General features: G+C 27.6%; 2 protein-coding genes across 7 annotated transcripts in view; both read left to right on the plus strand.

Moving 5' to 3' along the window:
• LOC105678898 (titin homolog) overlaps window positions 1–16,320 on the plus strand; it is a 29,702-nt gene extending 13,382 nt beyond the window's left edge. The window contains exons 3-7 of one of the 3 annotated variants that reach the window (XM_067351941.1): window positions 2,867–2,968; window positions 5,258–5,391; window positions 9,763–10,257; window positions 13,188–13,442; window positions 13,515–16,320. In XM_067351941.1, the coding sequence (XP_067208042.1) occupies window positions 2,867–2,968; window positions 5,258–5,391; window positions 9,763–10,257; window positions 13,188–13,442; window positions 13,515–13,721 (1,193 nt within the window). In that variant the 3' untranslated portion in view covers window positions 13,722–16,320. Of the gene's footprint in view, window positions 1–2,866; window positions 2,969–5,257; window positions 5,392–5,921; window positions 7,410–9,762; window positions 10,258–13,187; window positions 13,443–13,514 lie in introns of those variants that run through there. The other 2 variants (XM_067351942.1, XM_012378618.2) reach the window with 2 other exon arrangements.
• An 805-nt stretch (window positions 16,321–17,125) lies between these two features.
• The window catches only part of Grip (Glutamate receptor interacting protein), a 47,306-nt gene continuing 46,600 nt past the window's right edge, over window positions 17,126–17,831 (plus strand). For 2 of the 4 annotated variants that reach the window (XM_067351943.1, XM_012378646.2), the window contains exon 1: window positions 17,127–17,594. The gene's annotated coding sequence lies outside the window, so the exon portion shown is untranslated. Of the gene's footprint in view, window positions 17,595–17,831 lie in introns of all 4 variants that reach the window. The other 2 variants (XM_012378639.2, XM_012378661.2) reach the window with 2 other exon arrangements.

The following is a 17,831-nucleotide window of genomic DNA, read 5'->3' on the forward strand; positions in this document are numbered from 1 at the left end:
AAAAAGCATACAACACTTAGATAGTATAATACATCAGTAGAAAAATTCCAACATTTAATTAAACTCACACACCCATACACATACACACACACACATACACATGCTATAGAATCACTCAGAAAAATACTTGAACAAGTACTGGGAATACAGACAAAAAATTGATTTTCTATATGATTTTATGGTAAATATGCATTTTTTAGATTACACCTCACCGATTTTGTCGCCATTTAGATATGTTGTAGGGAAGGTTATTCTGAGTAATTCTCTGCAAAAATCAAATAGAAAACGGTATTAATTTAGGAGATATAACAAATTAAAGTTTCACAATTTTAATGCTTCTTTAAATGTTATAAATTGATATTACGAACAGTGAAGTGAATAATCTGTTATTATTTAATTAAAAGAGTGTTTACAACTTTCACGCGTGGAAGAGCCCCTCTCTCTGCATCTTCACTTCAAAAAGACTGTAACCTAACCTAACCCAAACCTAATTCTGATTAATTAATTGAAATAAGGTTTGGGTTAGGTTAGGTCAGATTTTTTTGGAGTGAGGGTGCAGGGAGATGGGTTCCGCTCCTTCCCCGCCAACGTTCCATAAATATTTTTCATCAGAAATGAGAAGAAATAAGGAAAAGTAATGAACTACATGTATAAAGATAATATTTTATTTGTCTTTTTATTATAGTGAAGGCGGATAATGTTTTGCCATGATATAAAAGAAAAAAAAACACTTCTATGCGTTCTGTAAATGGAAATTTTCGTTTAAAAAGAAACTCTGCAATATAACCGGCATGTTGAAATTTGTTAATCAACTACGAGAAATAGGTAAAACTGACTGTTGACAAAATATCTATGATTATGTAGCTATTCTTTAAAAAATGTAAACAAAAACTTTACATACCGCGTTTGTATACAAACACGGCGTATATAAACTTCACTATTCGTAATGTCAGTTTATAATATCATAAGAAGAGCATTAAAATTGTGAAACTTTAATTTGTTATATTTCCTAAACCAATGCCGTCCCCCATTTGATTCTTACGGGAAATTACTCAAAACAATCTGCCCTATAACATATCTAAATGGCGACAAAATCGGTGAGATGTAATCCAAAATGCATATTTATCGATTGTATTAATTTTAATATATTGTTACTTAATGTTTAGCAATGATCTATTTTTATACAAGATAGAAAATATGGTACATGTGAGTATAGAGCAATTCCTAGTTAAAAATTAAGTTGAAATTTTGAAATAAACTTTTTTTCGTATGAAGCTTTTTTAAAAAAAACAACTTTAAAATTCCGTTGAGTACGTATGTATCTCATAAATAAAAATCGATTGGTATAAGATTAGATGATCTTGGAGGCCAAGACACTATTCCACCACAATTGATCCAATAATTGTTTGTTTTATTTAAGAAGTTCTAGATTTCTCGGTTATTTATATAAAATGTGATAGGAGCACTATGATGTTAAAAATTAATTTTTTTTTATTGAAAGAGTTATATAAAAGCATTAGTTTATGATGCAAATAATAAAAGACTTGATTAATTAAGAACTAAAATTATTCAAATTTGAACATATAAAAACGCAATATACACTAGAGTTCATGAGTTCCTGAGAAAAAAATGGTATAATTGGTCAGATGTAAATATATATAATTAGTTATGAAAAGATCTGATAACATATGTAATTTTATATGATCATATAAAATTACATATGTTATCAGATCTTTTCATAACTAATTATATATATTTATATCTGACCAATTACACCATTTTTTCTCGGATTATTACGTAAAAAAATACAACTAACAATAAGTATTAAACAACGAAAATCAAAAACAATTCAGATTAACAAGAATTTTTTTTATTTTTCCAAAAAATCTATTTTATAACTTTGAATGCGTTATGCATATACAAAAACACAAGAAGTAGCGGTTTACTAATCTGTAAGATAAATATATAAATTAAACAACGTCACGAACGGGTAAATTGAGTGATAAAACCATGATTTTTTTTCAACACGTCAGAATATTTTTAAACTCGAGAAACTCGATCATTTTTTATGTCATATATTTCATGTGATGTTGATGTCTGGTCTGCAGTAGTGAAAACAATGATCATAATGATGAAAACGGCCGTACATACATTTCAGCGCTATGATTTACGGTTGAGCGTACATACGTAAAAAGAAATTTCAAAATTGTTTTTTTGAAAAACAAAATCTTATACAAAAACAATTTATTTACAAATTTCGACTTATTTTTTAAGAAAAAATTATTCTATATTCATATGTACCACGTTTATCGCTGCATTATGGCATTTAAGTTTATATAAATTTTAATATAAATTATGTATCTATAAAATTAATATAATTTATGTATATTTATATCCTAATACAAGAAATAACACGTTGCATATGTATGTCTTGAATTACTCGTTTAAATAAAAATAAATAAAAATATATAAATTATATATTAATTTGGTTAATATATAATTTAAATATTTTAATATTTTTATTTTTTTCTATTTTAACATAATTTAAATTACGATATATTGTTTCTTGTATAAGAGTATACAAATGTAGAAATATGTGTATGTTGGATAAAAACCTTACTGTTTTTCGTTTTTATATGGTTTATCCAAATACTTTTATGATTATCGTGCTATCATGTTTTTATTATAGATAACATTATTTAATAACGTAATATGCTAGTAAATTTCAAAATTATGAAACATCGAAGATCAAGACTGCTTGCAATGTTACAAGATGCATTAAAGAGTAAAAATGTTGCATTTTAATATTAGGTGAATTTTGAAAGTATGTATTTTTTCATCACTTTGCGATAAAACATTCCTGTAGATTGTGATATGGCCTGCCATAAAAAGTGCGAAAAGCTGACAGGAAATCTATGTGGATTAAACCAAAAGTTAGTCGCGGAAGCGTTGCTAGCTTTGAAGAGAGGTGAGTAGTGCTCTGAATACTTCGCATTGTCCATAACACTGGTCTGCAAAATTTAATTTATTTTTATTGTCTGGAAAAGAAGAGGAGTTTTTCGTACTTTTTTGTGCACTGAATTCGATCTCAAAAAGTATACATCATATTGGGATTTTGAGAAAATCAAAACGAAAAACATGTAAAATAGGACAAAGCATTTTAGCCATGCTAAAAAAATAAGTTCTGAAAAAAATAAGTTTTTTCTTTAATAACTATTTAATAACTATTACGTTATTTCATAAAGTATTAATTCTCCTCTTTAAAATGTACAAATAAATTGAAAAAAAATAATTGTAATGTAGATCACTTTCATAGTAAAATTAATGTCACTTATACCACTAGATAGTCTACTAGATTATCAACCTTAATTAGTTGATGATAAATATGATCTGAAAATCTCATATAGAAAAACAAATAACAACACAAAAGATCTGCTCATACAAGGTATATTTATTAGAAAGTTCTTTTTTAAATAAACCAGCTTAGAAAAATAGTAAGAAGACAAAATAGTTTATTTAAAAAAAAAAAAAAAACATTTTAAATAACATAAACAAAACTGCAAAAAGAATATTATTTTTAAAATACTAAATGTAAATGTAAATTTGGCAAAAATAGTTATTTTTTAAAGTTGGATTTAACGTATAAAAAGTACAGAAAATAGTTTTTTTTTGGGAACAAGAAATCTAGCAGTGCTATCTGCAAAGTAGTATTATCTAACTGCAACATTTTAAGAAGCATGACTTCACACGTGGCACTTTTCTTCATTTTTCGTCCGATTCCATGCTTATACGAATACATAGGTAATTTTAAGCGGTCAAAGTTATTTTTAAAATATGTTACAACGGCCAAACTGCACTGTCAAACGTTTTTACGTGCCAACAGCAATATTGAAGAAGACAATTAGCAAGCAGTTTTATATAGTCGCAAGAAATTTCTTTAAAATACAAAAAAAATCTTTATATTCTATTATTATTATTTTCACACACACACACACACACACACACACACACACGCGCGCGCGCGCGCGCGCGCGCGCGTGCGAATATATATGCTATGTAATAATAATATATGTGTGTGTGTATGCATCTGAAAATAATAATAATAGAGTGTGAGGATTTATACACATATATATTGTTTATAAATTTATATACTTTATTTACTATTACAGATAATGTTATACATTCCCTGTTTTTCTATATTTAGCATCGATTCTTTTATGTTTATTGCATCCAGAAGTTGGAATCAAATTACTGCCTCAGTTAAGCAGATTTTTTAAATGAATTTGCGAGACCAATAATATGTACTCTAACATATAATTACGCTGAGAAAATAAGTGGTTAAATACATTTAATTGATAATTATTACTTTAGTTTAAATATTTAAATTAAATCTGCATCGGTAATATTATTAAATTTGTATATTTTAAAATAAAATAGTTGTATTGATATATTTAATTTAGTGAATCATAGATTTTATAGTTTTAACCAACACGTAGTCAATCTGAATATACATATATACATATACATATATACATATATATATATAAGTTTTTAGATATAAAGATACAATGTATCATTTAGTGTATTATTGTAGAGTATAATTTATTTACTTACTGTAGAGAACAGAAAAAAAACGATCGCATCACCGTTTTGTTTATGTAAATAATAAATAACAAAGTAAATAAAAGTTATACTCTCCATTATATGTTTGTATCTAAAAATTTTTTTTTTATACCTAAAACATTCAAGTGCAATTTCTCGAGAAATATCCACTCAAATTAAAAAAAATTACACACAATTGTAAAGAGAATCAAAAGATCTTTAAAATAATGGACCACTAGACCCTATTGTCATTTAAGATTTTTGAAGAACTACTCCTACAGGGAGATGAAGCAGTACCGTTGAATTTATCGTATTTACACGTCTCCCTCGAAAACAAAGTTGACCTCTTTTGGCATATTTCGCAAAAATCATTGTCATAAAATAAAAGGTGGAAAGTTTTATAATAAACACCCTGTATATATATAGCAACAGTATTGAAACAAATAAATAATACAGTCAATAAACTAAATTAGTGTAATATTATTTTGTATTGACTAAGACGTTTAATTGTATCAAAAAATATTTTTTTTATTCATAACTTTTTTTCTCAGTGTACGTATAAAAGCATGCACATCTCTAATTGTGATCTATTATATACTCTATATTACTCAACTAAAATCGTGGATTTATTAATGTAATTATTATTTATCCTTAGCACCTTCGCAATCATCGGAGAATCAACGTAACTCAGACTCCTCGGATCATTTCCCGACTGGTCGAATAACACCACCGGCGACAAACTTGCCAAGGTTCAAGAAGTATGCCGTGACAGACTTTAATTTTCTCAAAGTAAGTCCAAACTATAAATTTGCGCCGATAATTTCGTCAGCGATGAGATGTCTGTATTATTTTAAACGAAATTGGTGCTCGTAACATTGCGTTCGCGTATGTCTAATCTTGTTAATTCATACTACACCTGTTCTCCACTTGGTAACTTTTCGTTTGTTGCGATATGCATTAATACGCTCTATTCGGTTTTGCTTTGAAAAAAGCTAGCCAACTATTCCTAGACTATATTACGTGTCTGATGCATATAATCGTGTTGTACGCCTACATATGCGCACGTGTCCTTCAAGGGAGTGCTATAGAAAAGTAAATTTTACATTTTTTAATCATTTTCTTATTGTTACGATTTGAATATTTGGATTAATTTTCCGTAAAATTGATAAATATAAAAAAAATATTAAATAGAATAAAAAGTTTATTCAAATGCTGTTAACAGATGATATTGAAAATGATTGGCATTACCAACGTCATTTGCAGCCTAATAAATGTATAGATACGTATATGATTGTATAGATATGTATATGATTTAACAGATTTCTTTTCCCGGCCAATTAATGGAAGCATCATGCAGATCAGCTAAATAATTGAATTATACAGGGTGTTATTAAAATAAGGGGACAAACTTCAGGGGCCAGCATCCCACACCAAAACAAGAAAAAAAGTTCATATCAACATACATCCGTAAACCCACTGTTACTGAGATACAGCTCAAACGAAAGTTCGAAAGCGTCAAACTTTGTGTAACAAAATAGTTGCAAATGTTTAGATGTCAGTGTCTCTTATCTCCCCTAGTTTTTTATCTATAGGGACATTTAAAGTCCTTAGTTTATAAAGTTCAAATCAACAACGAAGATATGCTACGCCAATGCATCTTTACTGCTTATGAAACCATTCACAACCAAGATCTTTGAAAGAGTGCGACAGATCATGATATATATATATATATACAGGGTGTCTCATTTTAAGTGGGCACCCCTGTTAACTTCGCAAGAAATGGTTAGATAAAAAAATATTTTCTATAAAAGTTGTTGGGTTTGGAGGGGGACATCTGATGATGCCATTGGTTTAACCTAGGGTGTACATGCCAAGATCATATGGAGGTCAACTTTGTTTTTTTAAATGGAACATTCTATTTTTGATTCCAGAATCTAATAGCTGGTGTCAAGTGCTTTTCAAAACACTATAATGAAGTTATTTTTCGTTAAGTACTTTTCGAGTTATGAGGCTTGAAAGTTACAGCATTTTGACTTAAAATACAAAATATCTTGTAAAACATTCAATTTTTGGAAATCTTATCTTAATACTTTTATGCACAAAATAATGAGACGAATCAATTGGTGTATAAAGAAAACACATAGTTGCTTTCAAGAAAAAATATGTAATTTGCAACATGCAACTGCATACTTTTTTTTAAAACCAATGTGTTTTCTTTATACCAATTCATTTGTCTCATTATTTTGTGCATAAAAGTATTAAGGTAACATTCTCAAAAACTGAATGTTTTACAAGATATTTTATATTTTATGTTAAAATACTGTAATTTACAAGCCTCATAACTCGAAAAGTACTTAATAGAAAATAACTTTATTATAGTGTTTTGAAAAGCTCTTGATACCAGCTATTAGATTTTGGAATTATAAATAAGATGTCCATTTAAAAAAACAAATATTGACCTCCATATGATCTTGGCACCCTAGGTTAAACCAATGTCATCATCGGATGTCCCCCTCCAAACCTAACAACTTTTATAGAGAATATTTTTTTATCTAACCATTTCTTGCGAAGTTAACGGGGGGCCCACTTAAAATGGGACACCCTGTATATATATATATATATATATATATATATATAGATTTCTTATCTTTTAATAAATTAAAAATTATTTTTTAATATTATAATTTTATTAATTTGTATTCAATAAGTATAAGCTGTTTTCAAAAACTTTAAAAAATGTAACTCTTTAATGTATTAAAATATATTTTAATATATGATATGATAAAACACAACTAAATTTATGTTTTTATTAATTTAATTTACTTATAATATTTAAAAGTAAAATTTTCTAAAATAATTAAATAATTTAAAAGTGAAATTGTCTAATAAGAAATATAATTTAATCTATTATTTTATATCTATTAATTTAATTGATTAAGCTCACGATTATAATATTATTGCTTTTAAATAGAAGATATAAATTATTTAAGATATTTTTTAATGAAAGAGTAATGGAAGTTTTACATTGATAGAATAATGAAGATAACTTAAATATATTAATAGCTTAAATATATTTGTTTTGATAGCATACATTCTATTAAAAAATATAATAAAATTGTATATTAACATTTAATGTCTAAAAATAAGTTTTATTTCTTGCTCAAAGTTTAAAGAAATTTTTGGTTTAATCAAATATAAATTTTAAAATTTTTAAATTTGTGAGACCATATAATATGGAATTCTAGTTTACATGCATACCATATGATGTTTTACATATGTTACTTCAATCCGATACACATAAAAATATTCTTTTGCATACCCGCGCGCGCGCATATATGACGAATCTTTTATATGCAATACATTTAATCTAAAAAGATTAGTGTTTACGCCGTTGTGTATCGAATTTTGGCTCATTTCCAAATGGACCATAATATGTTTTACCACAATATGTTTTCACGAAAATACAAAATACATGGCGCGTACAAGAATTTTTATCAACGAACACACAGAAAAGCATCGTTCACGTTAGTCAATTTTAGATATAAAAACCGTTCTGAGAAAATTGATTTTTACAATGACAGGTCTGTTTTTCGTTATTTTTCTTAGTAATAGATTAATAATTAAATTTTAGGATGAATAATGTGTGGAATAAATGACATTTGATTTATATAAACCGCCCATGCAATCCTTATTAGCGAATAGAAACAGATTCCAGAGATTCACGGTTCGGTTCGCTAAAAGCGAAACTTGGCTCGAAGCGCGACGAGAAACTAATCTGAAAATCACGTGTATTTACATCACGCAACTAGTTGATTCATGAGGCATCGCCAGAAAATCACAGTGAACAAGATGCAAATGTTAGATTTTCAAGTTTACGATCGGCAAGCGAGTACAATGTCAGGAGCATACTTTGTCTTGTTTCCATTACGAGAAACAATCGTGCATTATTGTTAACATAATTTGTGAGAATTCTTTGTGAAAACAGAATTCAATTTGTAGTATGAATAGCAACGTAAATATAGATTACCAGAATTAGCATTGCATAACGTATTATTTTTAACGTTTAGATATGTATGTGTTGAAGTTCGTCATTCAGTTTTTCAAAGTATTCACTTAAATTCATTATGTGTTTTTCCAGCAATAAATGAAAATACATAGCGGCCACAATATAGTTTTAACCCATTAATTGTTAAGAAATAAACGTTTTGTTACTAAAAATAATTTTTATGCAAAAAAAAAAAACAAATTTATGTAAAGATTGTGTCAAGAATATAATTTGTTGAGACGCTGAATTTAAGTATGATAAAAAATTGGAATTGCAAATCATGAATTCAATGAAGTAACTAGAAATTTGAACAATTTTATATAAAACTTTTTCAAAAAGTTTTAAGATGTTTCAATTTATAAAATTTAAGATGTAAATTTTATATTCCAGAAAAAAAATTAAAATGAGGTAAAATATAATTAAATTAAGAAAATAATTCTTGAAATTTAAATATATTTAAAATTAAATTTTACAATAAATTTTATTCTGTGTTTTATAAAAATAATATACAGTAGACACTCGATTTTACGAATTAATAGGAGAATAATGATCCAAAAATTCCGATTGTCTGGATTTTCTAAAGTTTATTATAATTGGTGAAGCGATCTTGTTACCGTGTTACGTTAATTGATAATGTGCTGGGCTGGAAACCATTGCAAAAAGGGCTAATGCAACAGTACTATTGGAGTGTGCTGGTCCCCTTAATCGATATACATCGCCTATTAGTTACCTCACGGTTTTACTACAGGTCATGCAAATTTTAAATGTTCTTAAAGTTCTCAAATTTTGTCCAGATTTTCGAAAATACAATAAATTAAAGTCCGTAAAATTGAGAGTCTACTGTACTCTTAAATTTCAAAATTTTGATGTCAGATTTAAATTTAGCGATTAAAAATCTATAGATTCTATGTTTTGTGGAAATCTCATAAGTGGAAAATATTTCCTTCTTAAGTATATATGCGTCATCGACGCTCAAGAAATTAAAGAGCATCGGAATGCTCTGCATTAGTTGAATCTTTATTTATCAAAATAATTATGAAATTTTATGAGTTAAATTTAAAAATCTTATACAGTAAACTGGAACGTTGTTTGTAAGGAATTCTGATGTTTTGCAGGTCCTGGGTAAAGGCAGTTTTGGCAAAGTTCTACTGGCGGAATTACGCGGCACAGAATGCGTATACGCGGTGAAATGTCTGAAAAAAGATGTTGTTCTCGAGGATGACGATGTCGAGTGCACGTTGATCGAGAGGAAAGTCCTCACACTGGCGACGAGACATCCGTATCTTTGCCATCTGTTCTGCACCTTCCAAACCGACTCGCATCTCTTTTTTGTTATGGAATATCTCAATGGAGGCGATCTAATGTTCCACATACAGAAATCCGGTCGATTTCCCGAAACACGTGCGCGTTTTTACGCTGCTGAGATCTGGTCCGGATTGAATTTTCTGCACAAAAAAGGCATTGTATACCGTGATCTGAAATTGGACAACGTGCTACTCGACTTCGAGGGTCACATTCGAATCGCAGATTTTGGCATGTGCAAACTACAAATCTTCCTAGATAGAACAGCTGACACGTTTTGCGGCACGCCAGATTATATGGCACCGGAGGTATATTGTCATTGATTTAAAATTTATTTTAATTTTTTGTTTTGCACTTTTTTGTACCATAATAAATAAGATTATTTTAATTGGACTGGATCACAAAATTTTTCTCTTTTTTCTAAAAAAAGAAAAAGCTGTCCATAATGTTGTGTACATCGAATTTGAATTTGGTATGCATATCACATTAGGATTAAAAAAAAATTAAAGAAAAATATACCAAAAATAACACAAACACAAATTTCAACAATATTTACATTATACTATTTTTAGTTATACGCTATATCTAAAAAAATTTTTTTTTTTTTAATAATTATATTACATTATTTTTAAATATTATAATTTTTTTTTTAAAACAAATAAAATAAAAAAAATAAAATAAAACAAAAAATAAAATTTTAAAAATTATAAAAAGAAAATGTTTGATATAGACTACGTGTGATACACTCTGAATAACATATTGAGTGGAATTATTGTCATTTATACGGTTACATGGTCTACTTTACAATTAGTAAGTTTACGATAAATACGATTTGTAAATTTTACATAATAAAAGCAGAAAATAATAAAACAAAAAAGCTGTCGATATAAAAATATACACAGATATAACTTTTACATTGCTTTAATATAATAGAATGTAACACACAATATAATACATATATACGTTGTACATAACGTAATTGTATGTAATAGGTTAGTTGTAATTTTCTCACGTGATATTGCAGTTATATCACATAAATATAACGCAGTATTAAAATGTAATATAATTTTTATATAACTGTTACTTGATTAGTTATCGTATAATTACATTTTTATTAGGTTTAAATTACTATCTTGTAATAAATGCAAATCCCAAGAACAGTTCTGTGAATTAATTCTAAACAAAACTGAATAAAATCTTTCTATAAATACATATTTTGTTTAGAATTTCACTTAGAATTAATTCAAAGACCTGATATTTCTGAGAGTTGCATTTATTACAAAATGGAAAGATATAAACAGTTAAAATATGTGGTAATAATAAAATTATATCATAATTTAAAAAAATATTTTATTACTTTAATATTTTATTAATACTTTTTTACGGAGTTGCAGATCTTTTGTCAAATACTGCGTATTTTTTAAGCAAAAACCGCTAATTCCAATCAATAAATTAACACATCCCAAAATAAATAAATAAGATCAAACTTTGAAAATCAGGAACAAAAGAGCCAAGGCAACATGTACGTGCAAAACATATATTATAAGAAAAATATAAACATAAATGTTTCTGCTTTTATTAGACCTTCTTCAGTGTCATGACAATTAGAAATTGTACATAAATCTAAAATTATGAGTTGCACGCATTTTGTAATATACATATAATTATTAGCATATTCAAATTAAATTAAAATTTTTACTATTATTTGAAATTACTATTAACATGTCAATCACAACGTTATAAATTTTATAATTTTGATCTGAATATGCTAATAATTATGTTACAAAATGCGTGCGACTCGTAATTTTTAATTTTGTGTACAATTTTTAATTGTTATGATACTGAAGAAGACCTAATAGAGGCAAAAACTTTTGTGTTTATATCTTTCTTATAATATGTTTTGCAGGTACATCTTGCTTTGACTCTTTGCTACTCCTCATTTTCAAAGTTTGATATTATCATCAGAGTCTACATAATTAAATTTTAAATAAATAAGATATAAGATAAATATCAAAGGAGGAAAAGTCAATCAATTAAAAATAAAGTATGATAAACTCGCTCCAAACTTTTTCACTGCCGGATTGATTTACTTTAAATTAGGTTGAAATTTATTGAATTGATGTAGATAATATTAACTTCTTTGTTTATTCCATTCTAATTATAAAGAAATATAAAAAAAATACACTTATGTTACTAAAATACACACCAATTGATAAAAATAATGTCACAATACGGCACAGTTCTTGAAATTATATAATAATATAATTATTTTCACGATTTTCGTGTATGCAATAATAACTGTCAAAAATTTTGCAATGACTGTTATTCACGACCAGTGATGCCATTTCGAGCTCCGAGCACCATCACGCAATGATGTGCACTCGGAGCGCACACGGACGCGTAACGTGGCGGTTCTCGCTTGTGTACGTGATGTTACTTGGAGCTCGAAATGCCATCACTGCTCACGACTCACGTCATGAACTGAACGCAACAAATAAACCAATAAAATCAATATAACACCAAATTTTTATATAACTGTTTTAGCATAACCAGAAAATAATAAAGTAATGTAACAGTTTTAAAACACAGTTATATTGTGCCTACAAAAAAAGTTATAGAATTTTAACGTAAATAAAGTTATATTTTGTGTTTACTGGTTACAATTATATTCAATGTTTGTTCATGTTTCAAACAAAGTTTTAAAATAAATTTCAAAAATTTATTATTTTAAATATAATATATAAGAGATATATAGAAAACCGTCGCAGGTTGTTGGAGCAAAAATTTGACACATAAAAATTTATTTGTCTACATAGAGACATATTAAATGTACACCGATCTCAGATCGAGATACTTAGAGTGTACGAAAATTAAGTACATTGATCTCATTTTTCGAGAGTCAAAATGTACGAATTAAAGGAAATTATTTAATTAAAGGAATTAAAGGAAAGAAGAAAGAACGAAAAAAAAAATAGGGCGCGAATGGCTAATTATTTTAAGTTATTAAAAAAATTATTATTTTGAGATAGCGTAAATAAAACTGCAAAAACATATTTTTTAGAATAGTATTAGAATAGCATATGGCAAAAATTGTCGATTTTGGAATATTTTTTCTTTGATTGCTTCAAAATATTTATGTAATACGCACTTTTAGGATTGAATTCAAATTTAGCACATAAAAAACTACAAAAAAGAATTTTTCTATTTCAAACTTATGTGATGTTATTTATATTTGTAGGTTATAAAAGGACTCAAGTATAATCAAGCCGTGGATTGGTGGTCGTACGGTGTTTTGTTGTACGAAATGCTAACTGGTCAATCACCATTTTCCGGATGCGACGAGGATGAATTGTTTTGGAGTATTTGCAACGAACGGCCATTCATACCTAGGTATTTGAGTCAAGAAGCTAGCGATATTCTGATCTGCTTGTTGGAGAAAGATTCTGGAAAAAGACCGCCTGGTCACGAGATCGCTATGCATGCTTTCTTTCAGGTATTTCACGATAACATTTAAGACGGAAATATGTTCTGTGCAATTTGACGATTAAATACCTATTTTCTACAGCATTTGCCTTGGGATCGATTAGAAAGGAGACAATTGGAACCGCCTTTTAAACCAGCGCTTGATCATACTTTGGATACGAAATACTTCGACACGGCATTCACGACCGAACGTCCGCGACTCACGCCGGTGCCTGAGCAAATCCTGATTTCGATGGACCAAGGTGTCTTTCGTGGATTTTCATACACAAATCCAAACGCGACAGATTAATATGTGGCAACGTTAAGCAGGAACATATGATGTTAAAACCAATGATATTCATTATTTTTTTCCTTGCTGATTGTCTTGTGACGTGAAATAACGAGAAAGAGGAGATCTCATATTTTTGTTAATTCTCATAAATTCGATGAGAGATTCTCGGTTTATGCGTTCCGAAGAGTGACGCAATATATAAATGTATCACATTTTAAAGATACATATTTGTACGAATGATGCAAACTGTGAAAAAAGAATTGTGCTTAAAAGGCACAAAGTAACGATTTTAAAGATACATATTAATATTAATATAATATATACTTAAGTCCGCTTTAGAAGATCATCTATAATTTGTGGCAAAATTCGAGATATTAAAATCTGTTTATAATTTTATGCAATAGAAAGCAGATAAAGATTTGGAATACATGCATACAAAATGCATACCACTGATACAGATTTTGGGCATGTAAATATTCTAATGTTTCAAATGTTTTAAAATTTTATCTTGCATTATGTCACGAATTAAAAATCGTTATAACTGAATTTTATCGATAAGAAAGTTAAGAAATAAAACAATTATTTACGAATTATCTAATATTTAATATTATTTATGTGTACATACATATATATTAATTATACCAATTACATAAGAAATATAATATATACTGCTGACTTTATAAAATACAAATAATTATACAAGATATCACAAAATTTGCGAATTTAAATAATATGGAAGTTCAAAAAATTCAATAACAAAAGTCTTTGCAATTTTTTATTTTGAAAAATAGTTTTTAAAATATAAATCTATTTCAAATAAAAGAATTACAAAGATTTTTGTAATCTAGTTTAAGAAGTTTTGAATATTTTGATTCGTGAATTTTGAGGAACTCTGTATACCAATGTATGTATATAGAAATAGATTCATGCGTCTACACACACACACACATACGCGCGCGCGCATATATATACATAAATAATCATATAACTTTAATAAACTTATATTAAATAGTTTCTGAATAATTGTTTTGTTTCTTAACTTACATCGGACTATACACATATACGAAAAATTGCGTAATAATGCAAATCACAGATGGCTAAGGTAACATAAGAAATTGGACGTCTATTTAATTAATGTTCCTCAAACTATGCACGGAAAGAACACTTTTGCTGAAAGATCTAAAAATTGTGCCAGATACAGATCTGAAAATAAATTTTGTTGAACAATCAAAATTTATCAATAAAGCACTTGATCTTTTTCATATCGCAGAAAAAGACATCCATCAACCAAGATCGAGTGCTTTATTGATAAATTTTGAATATCCAACAAAATTTATTTTCAGATCTGTATCTGGCACAATTTCTAAATCTTTCAGCAAAAGTGTTCTTTCCGTGTGTTTATTCGTGCGCACGGATTATAAACATAAGTAAGAATACATAGATTTTTATATTGTAGGCATTGAGAGAAAAATAGAAATGATAAAACAAATAACTGTGCATGTAGTTGACGATATTTATTTAGTTCAACGAGTTCTTGTAGTCGCAATCAAATTGCTCACCATCGGTCGAATAATGTACGCTATAATTTTTTAAAGCTTGAAAGATTCCATATCATCAAAAAAATTATGGTATCAGCAATATAAATAATAATTAATTAGAACACAATATTGAAACAGAAATAAATTAGAAGTGTTTTGAACATATATGTGTTCAAGTAAGTTTAAGCAAAACTTCGATAGAGACACGTAAGTAAGATAAAACTTTTTTATTTTTACGAGAGTTTGTCTTTCTGTATTTTGTCTTTGGGTTTTCATTAAATTTGACATAATATATTTAAGATAAATCCCGTGCAGAGAGTATATAAATAAATGCGTAAATAAATGCAGAGAATTTAATTGATACGGCATGTATGGTAAACGCACTTAAGTGCAAATAAGTTTAAGAATGTTTACACATTACAATATTGGCTAAAAATAAATTTTAATTGTGTAAAGAGTTACAATATTGCAAATTAATATTGTCAATTTTAATGCTTTTATTAAAAAAAAGTTACTTTTAGATAATATTTGTTTTTTAATTAATAATAAAGAAAGAGAGAAAATTTTTGGACGTGAATACTCTTTGAAATTAATTGCAAAAAACAAAATAACAAACAAATGCCGAATTATGAATGTCATAAGAAGTTGCGTAATACAATAATTAAGTTTTTGCTATTGTAGATAAATAACTTTCAAATTAATGATTCAAATAAAAATTTACATAAACATTTATTCGAATTTTGTTAATATCAAGAGACATGATAGATTTAATCTGGCAACGTTTCTTTTTGTCAAAATTATCAAATACTGCAATATACAATTTTTTATAAAAATTAATTTAAACACAAAAATTAATCAAAAAGTTGTACTTAAGTTTTACACAGATATTAAACACAAATAATAAAACAATCTACATATTAATGTGTGGAATATTGGTGTTCAAGGCCAATGCTTGATTTTGGTAAGCTCTCTTCTTTTTTTCACTTTGTTGATTTATTAACACAAACGTTTCGGTCACCGTTGCTATCTTCTTGATTGATGTTCTATGACAATCTATTAAAGTTTTACAATTTTGTCAATGTTTTCACATTCTCTATATCCTTAAATTCGTCATCGTTATGTAGTTAATATAGTATTACGTAGTGCATAGCGCCTGATTCAGCGGAATTATTGATTATTGTCGTTATTAATTATTTTGCACGTTGTGAAAGATAATACTGTAATGCATCGCCAAAAGGGTAAACAAAAAACATGTTAATATATTTTCATCCCGATATAAATTTTGGCAATGCGATAAATTATCCACGCTCGCGTACGGATATTTAACTTTCTCGGTTTCACGTTACTGCGTGTAGGGTTATTAATATATGAAGTGCTTTATTATTTTGGCCAACGATAGAGCCTCGAGTGTTTTTATCAGACAGACACTTGCTTCCATTTAAATTTTGCGTTATCGATTTAAAGCTGTTTTGTATTATTTTTTATTTGCTGAAGAGTCAAAATTTTGCTTTTGCTTTTGATTTCAATTTGCCTTTAGATTTTTCGATTAATTTTCTATTTGCAGATTCTAAAGGATCGTAATAGATTTAATTTATATGAGAATTAAGCTTTCTTTTGCCTTTTCAAAATAATAGTAAATAAATAATTTCCTATTTAGAAAAAAAAGGAGCGTTTAGCAAATCCGAGTAGAATTTAGTGATTTTAGATTTAGAAACTGTAGATTAAATAAAATAAAAAAAGATTGTTTTGAGTATTTATTGCATTAAAATAAATATTAAAATTGAAACATTTAAAAGTTTAAATTGAAAGCAGGAGAAAAATTTTGACTCGGATGTTCTTTCGATTAATATTCCTTTTATCTTTCCTATGTATGAAACTTAGTTTTTGTTTTCTATTTATTACTTTTCTAACATTTATTTCAACTTCTCTTTTTTCTTTTCCTTGTCTCTTATCGTTTTCATGAATCTCTTTTAATGCATTGCAATTTGTATTTCTTTTTAGAGTTTTTTCTTTTAATCCTGCAATCTTCTTTTTTCGATTTATCATCCAATTTTTCTTTCTTATAATTACATTTTTTTACAAACTTTTTCTCGCTTTTTCACTTTTTTTGCAATTTGTTTTTTCTTATTTCTCTAGATCTTGCGTTCTTAGTCGCGTACATTTGGTTCGGTGCTCGCCGCAGCTAACTTTAGAATGTCGAGGAATTGGCAAGCCGCACACTCGACAGAGCATTCGCCAAGATGAAAGTGATGGGCTATCGTAAGATCTTTATGGGGTCACCGCATGGTGATCTCCAGTGGCTCCTCTTTGCATAAATATCGCGCGTGAAGAAAAGTATAAGAAATAATAACAAGTAAGTGAATTAATAGATATTTTGAACGAAAAATATGATTTAATGTTAAAAAAAAATGTCCATATTAACAATAAAAATGTACATATTTTGTAGAGAAAAAAATTGAATTAAAATTATTGAAATAATCTAAATTAAGATTTCATGTATTTGTTGCTAAGAAATTAATATAGTTAAACTGAAAGAATAATAAAGTCTAACTAAAGTATTAGTATTATATGAGAACAAAGACTCTTTGAA

This window comes from Linepithema humile, chromosome 3, assembly GCF_040581485.1.
Source record: "Linepithema humile isolate Giens D197 chromosome 3, Lhum_UNIL_v1.0, whole genome shotgun sequence".
Classification (NCBI taxonomy): domain Eukaryota; kingdom Metazoa; phylum Arthropoda; class Insecta; order Hymenoptera; family Formicidae; genus Linepithema; species Linepithema humile.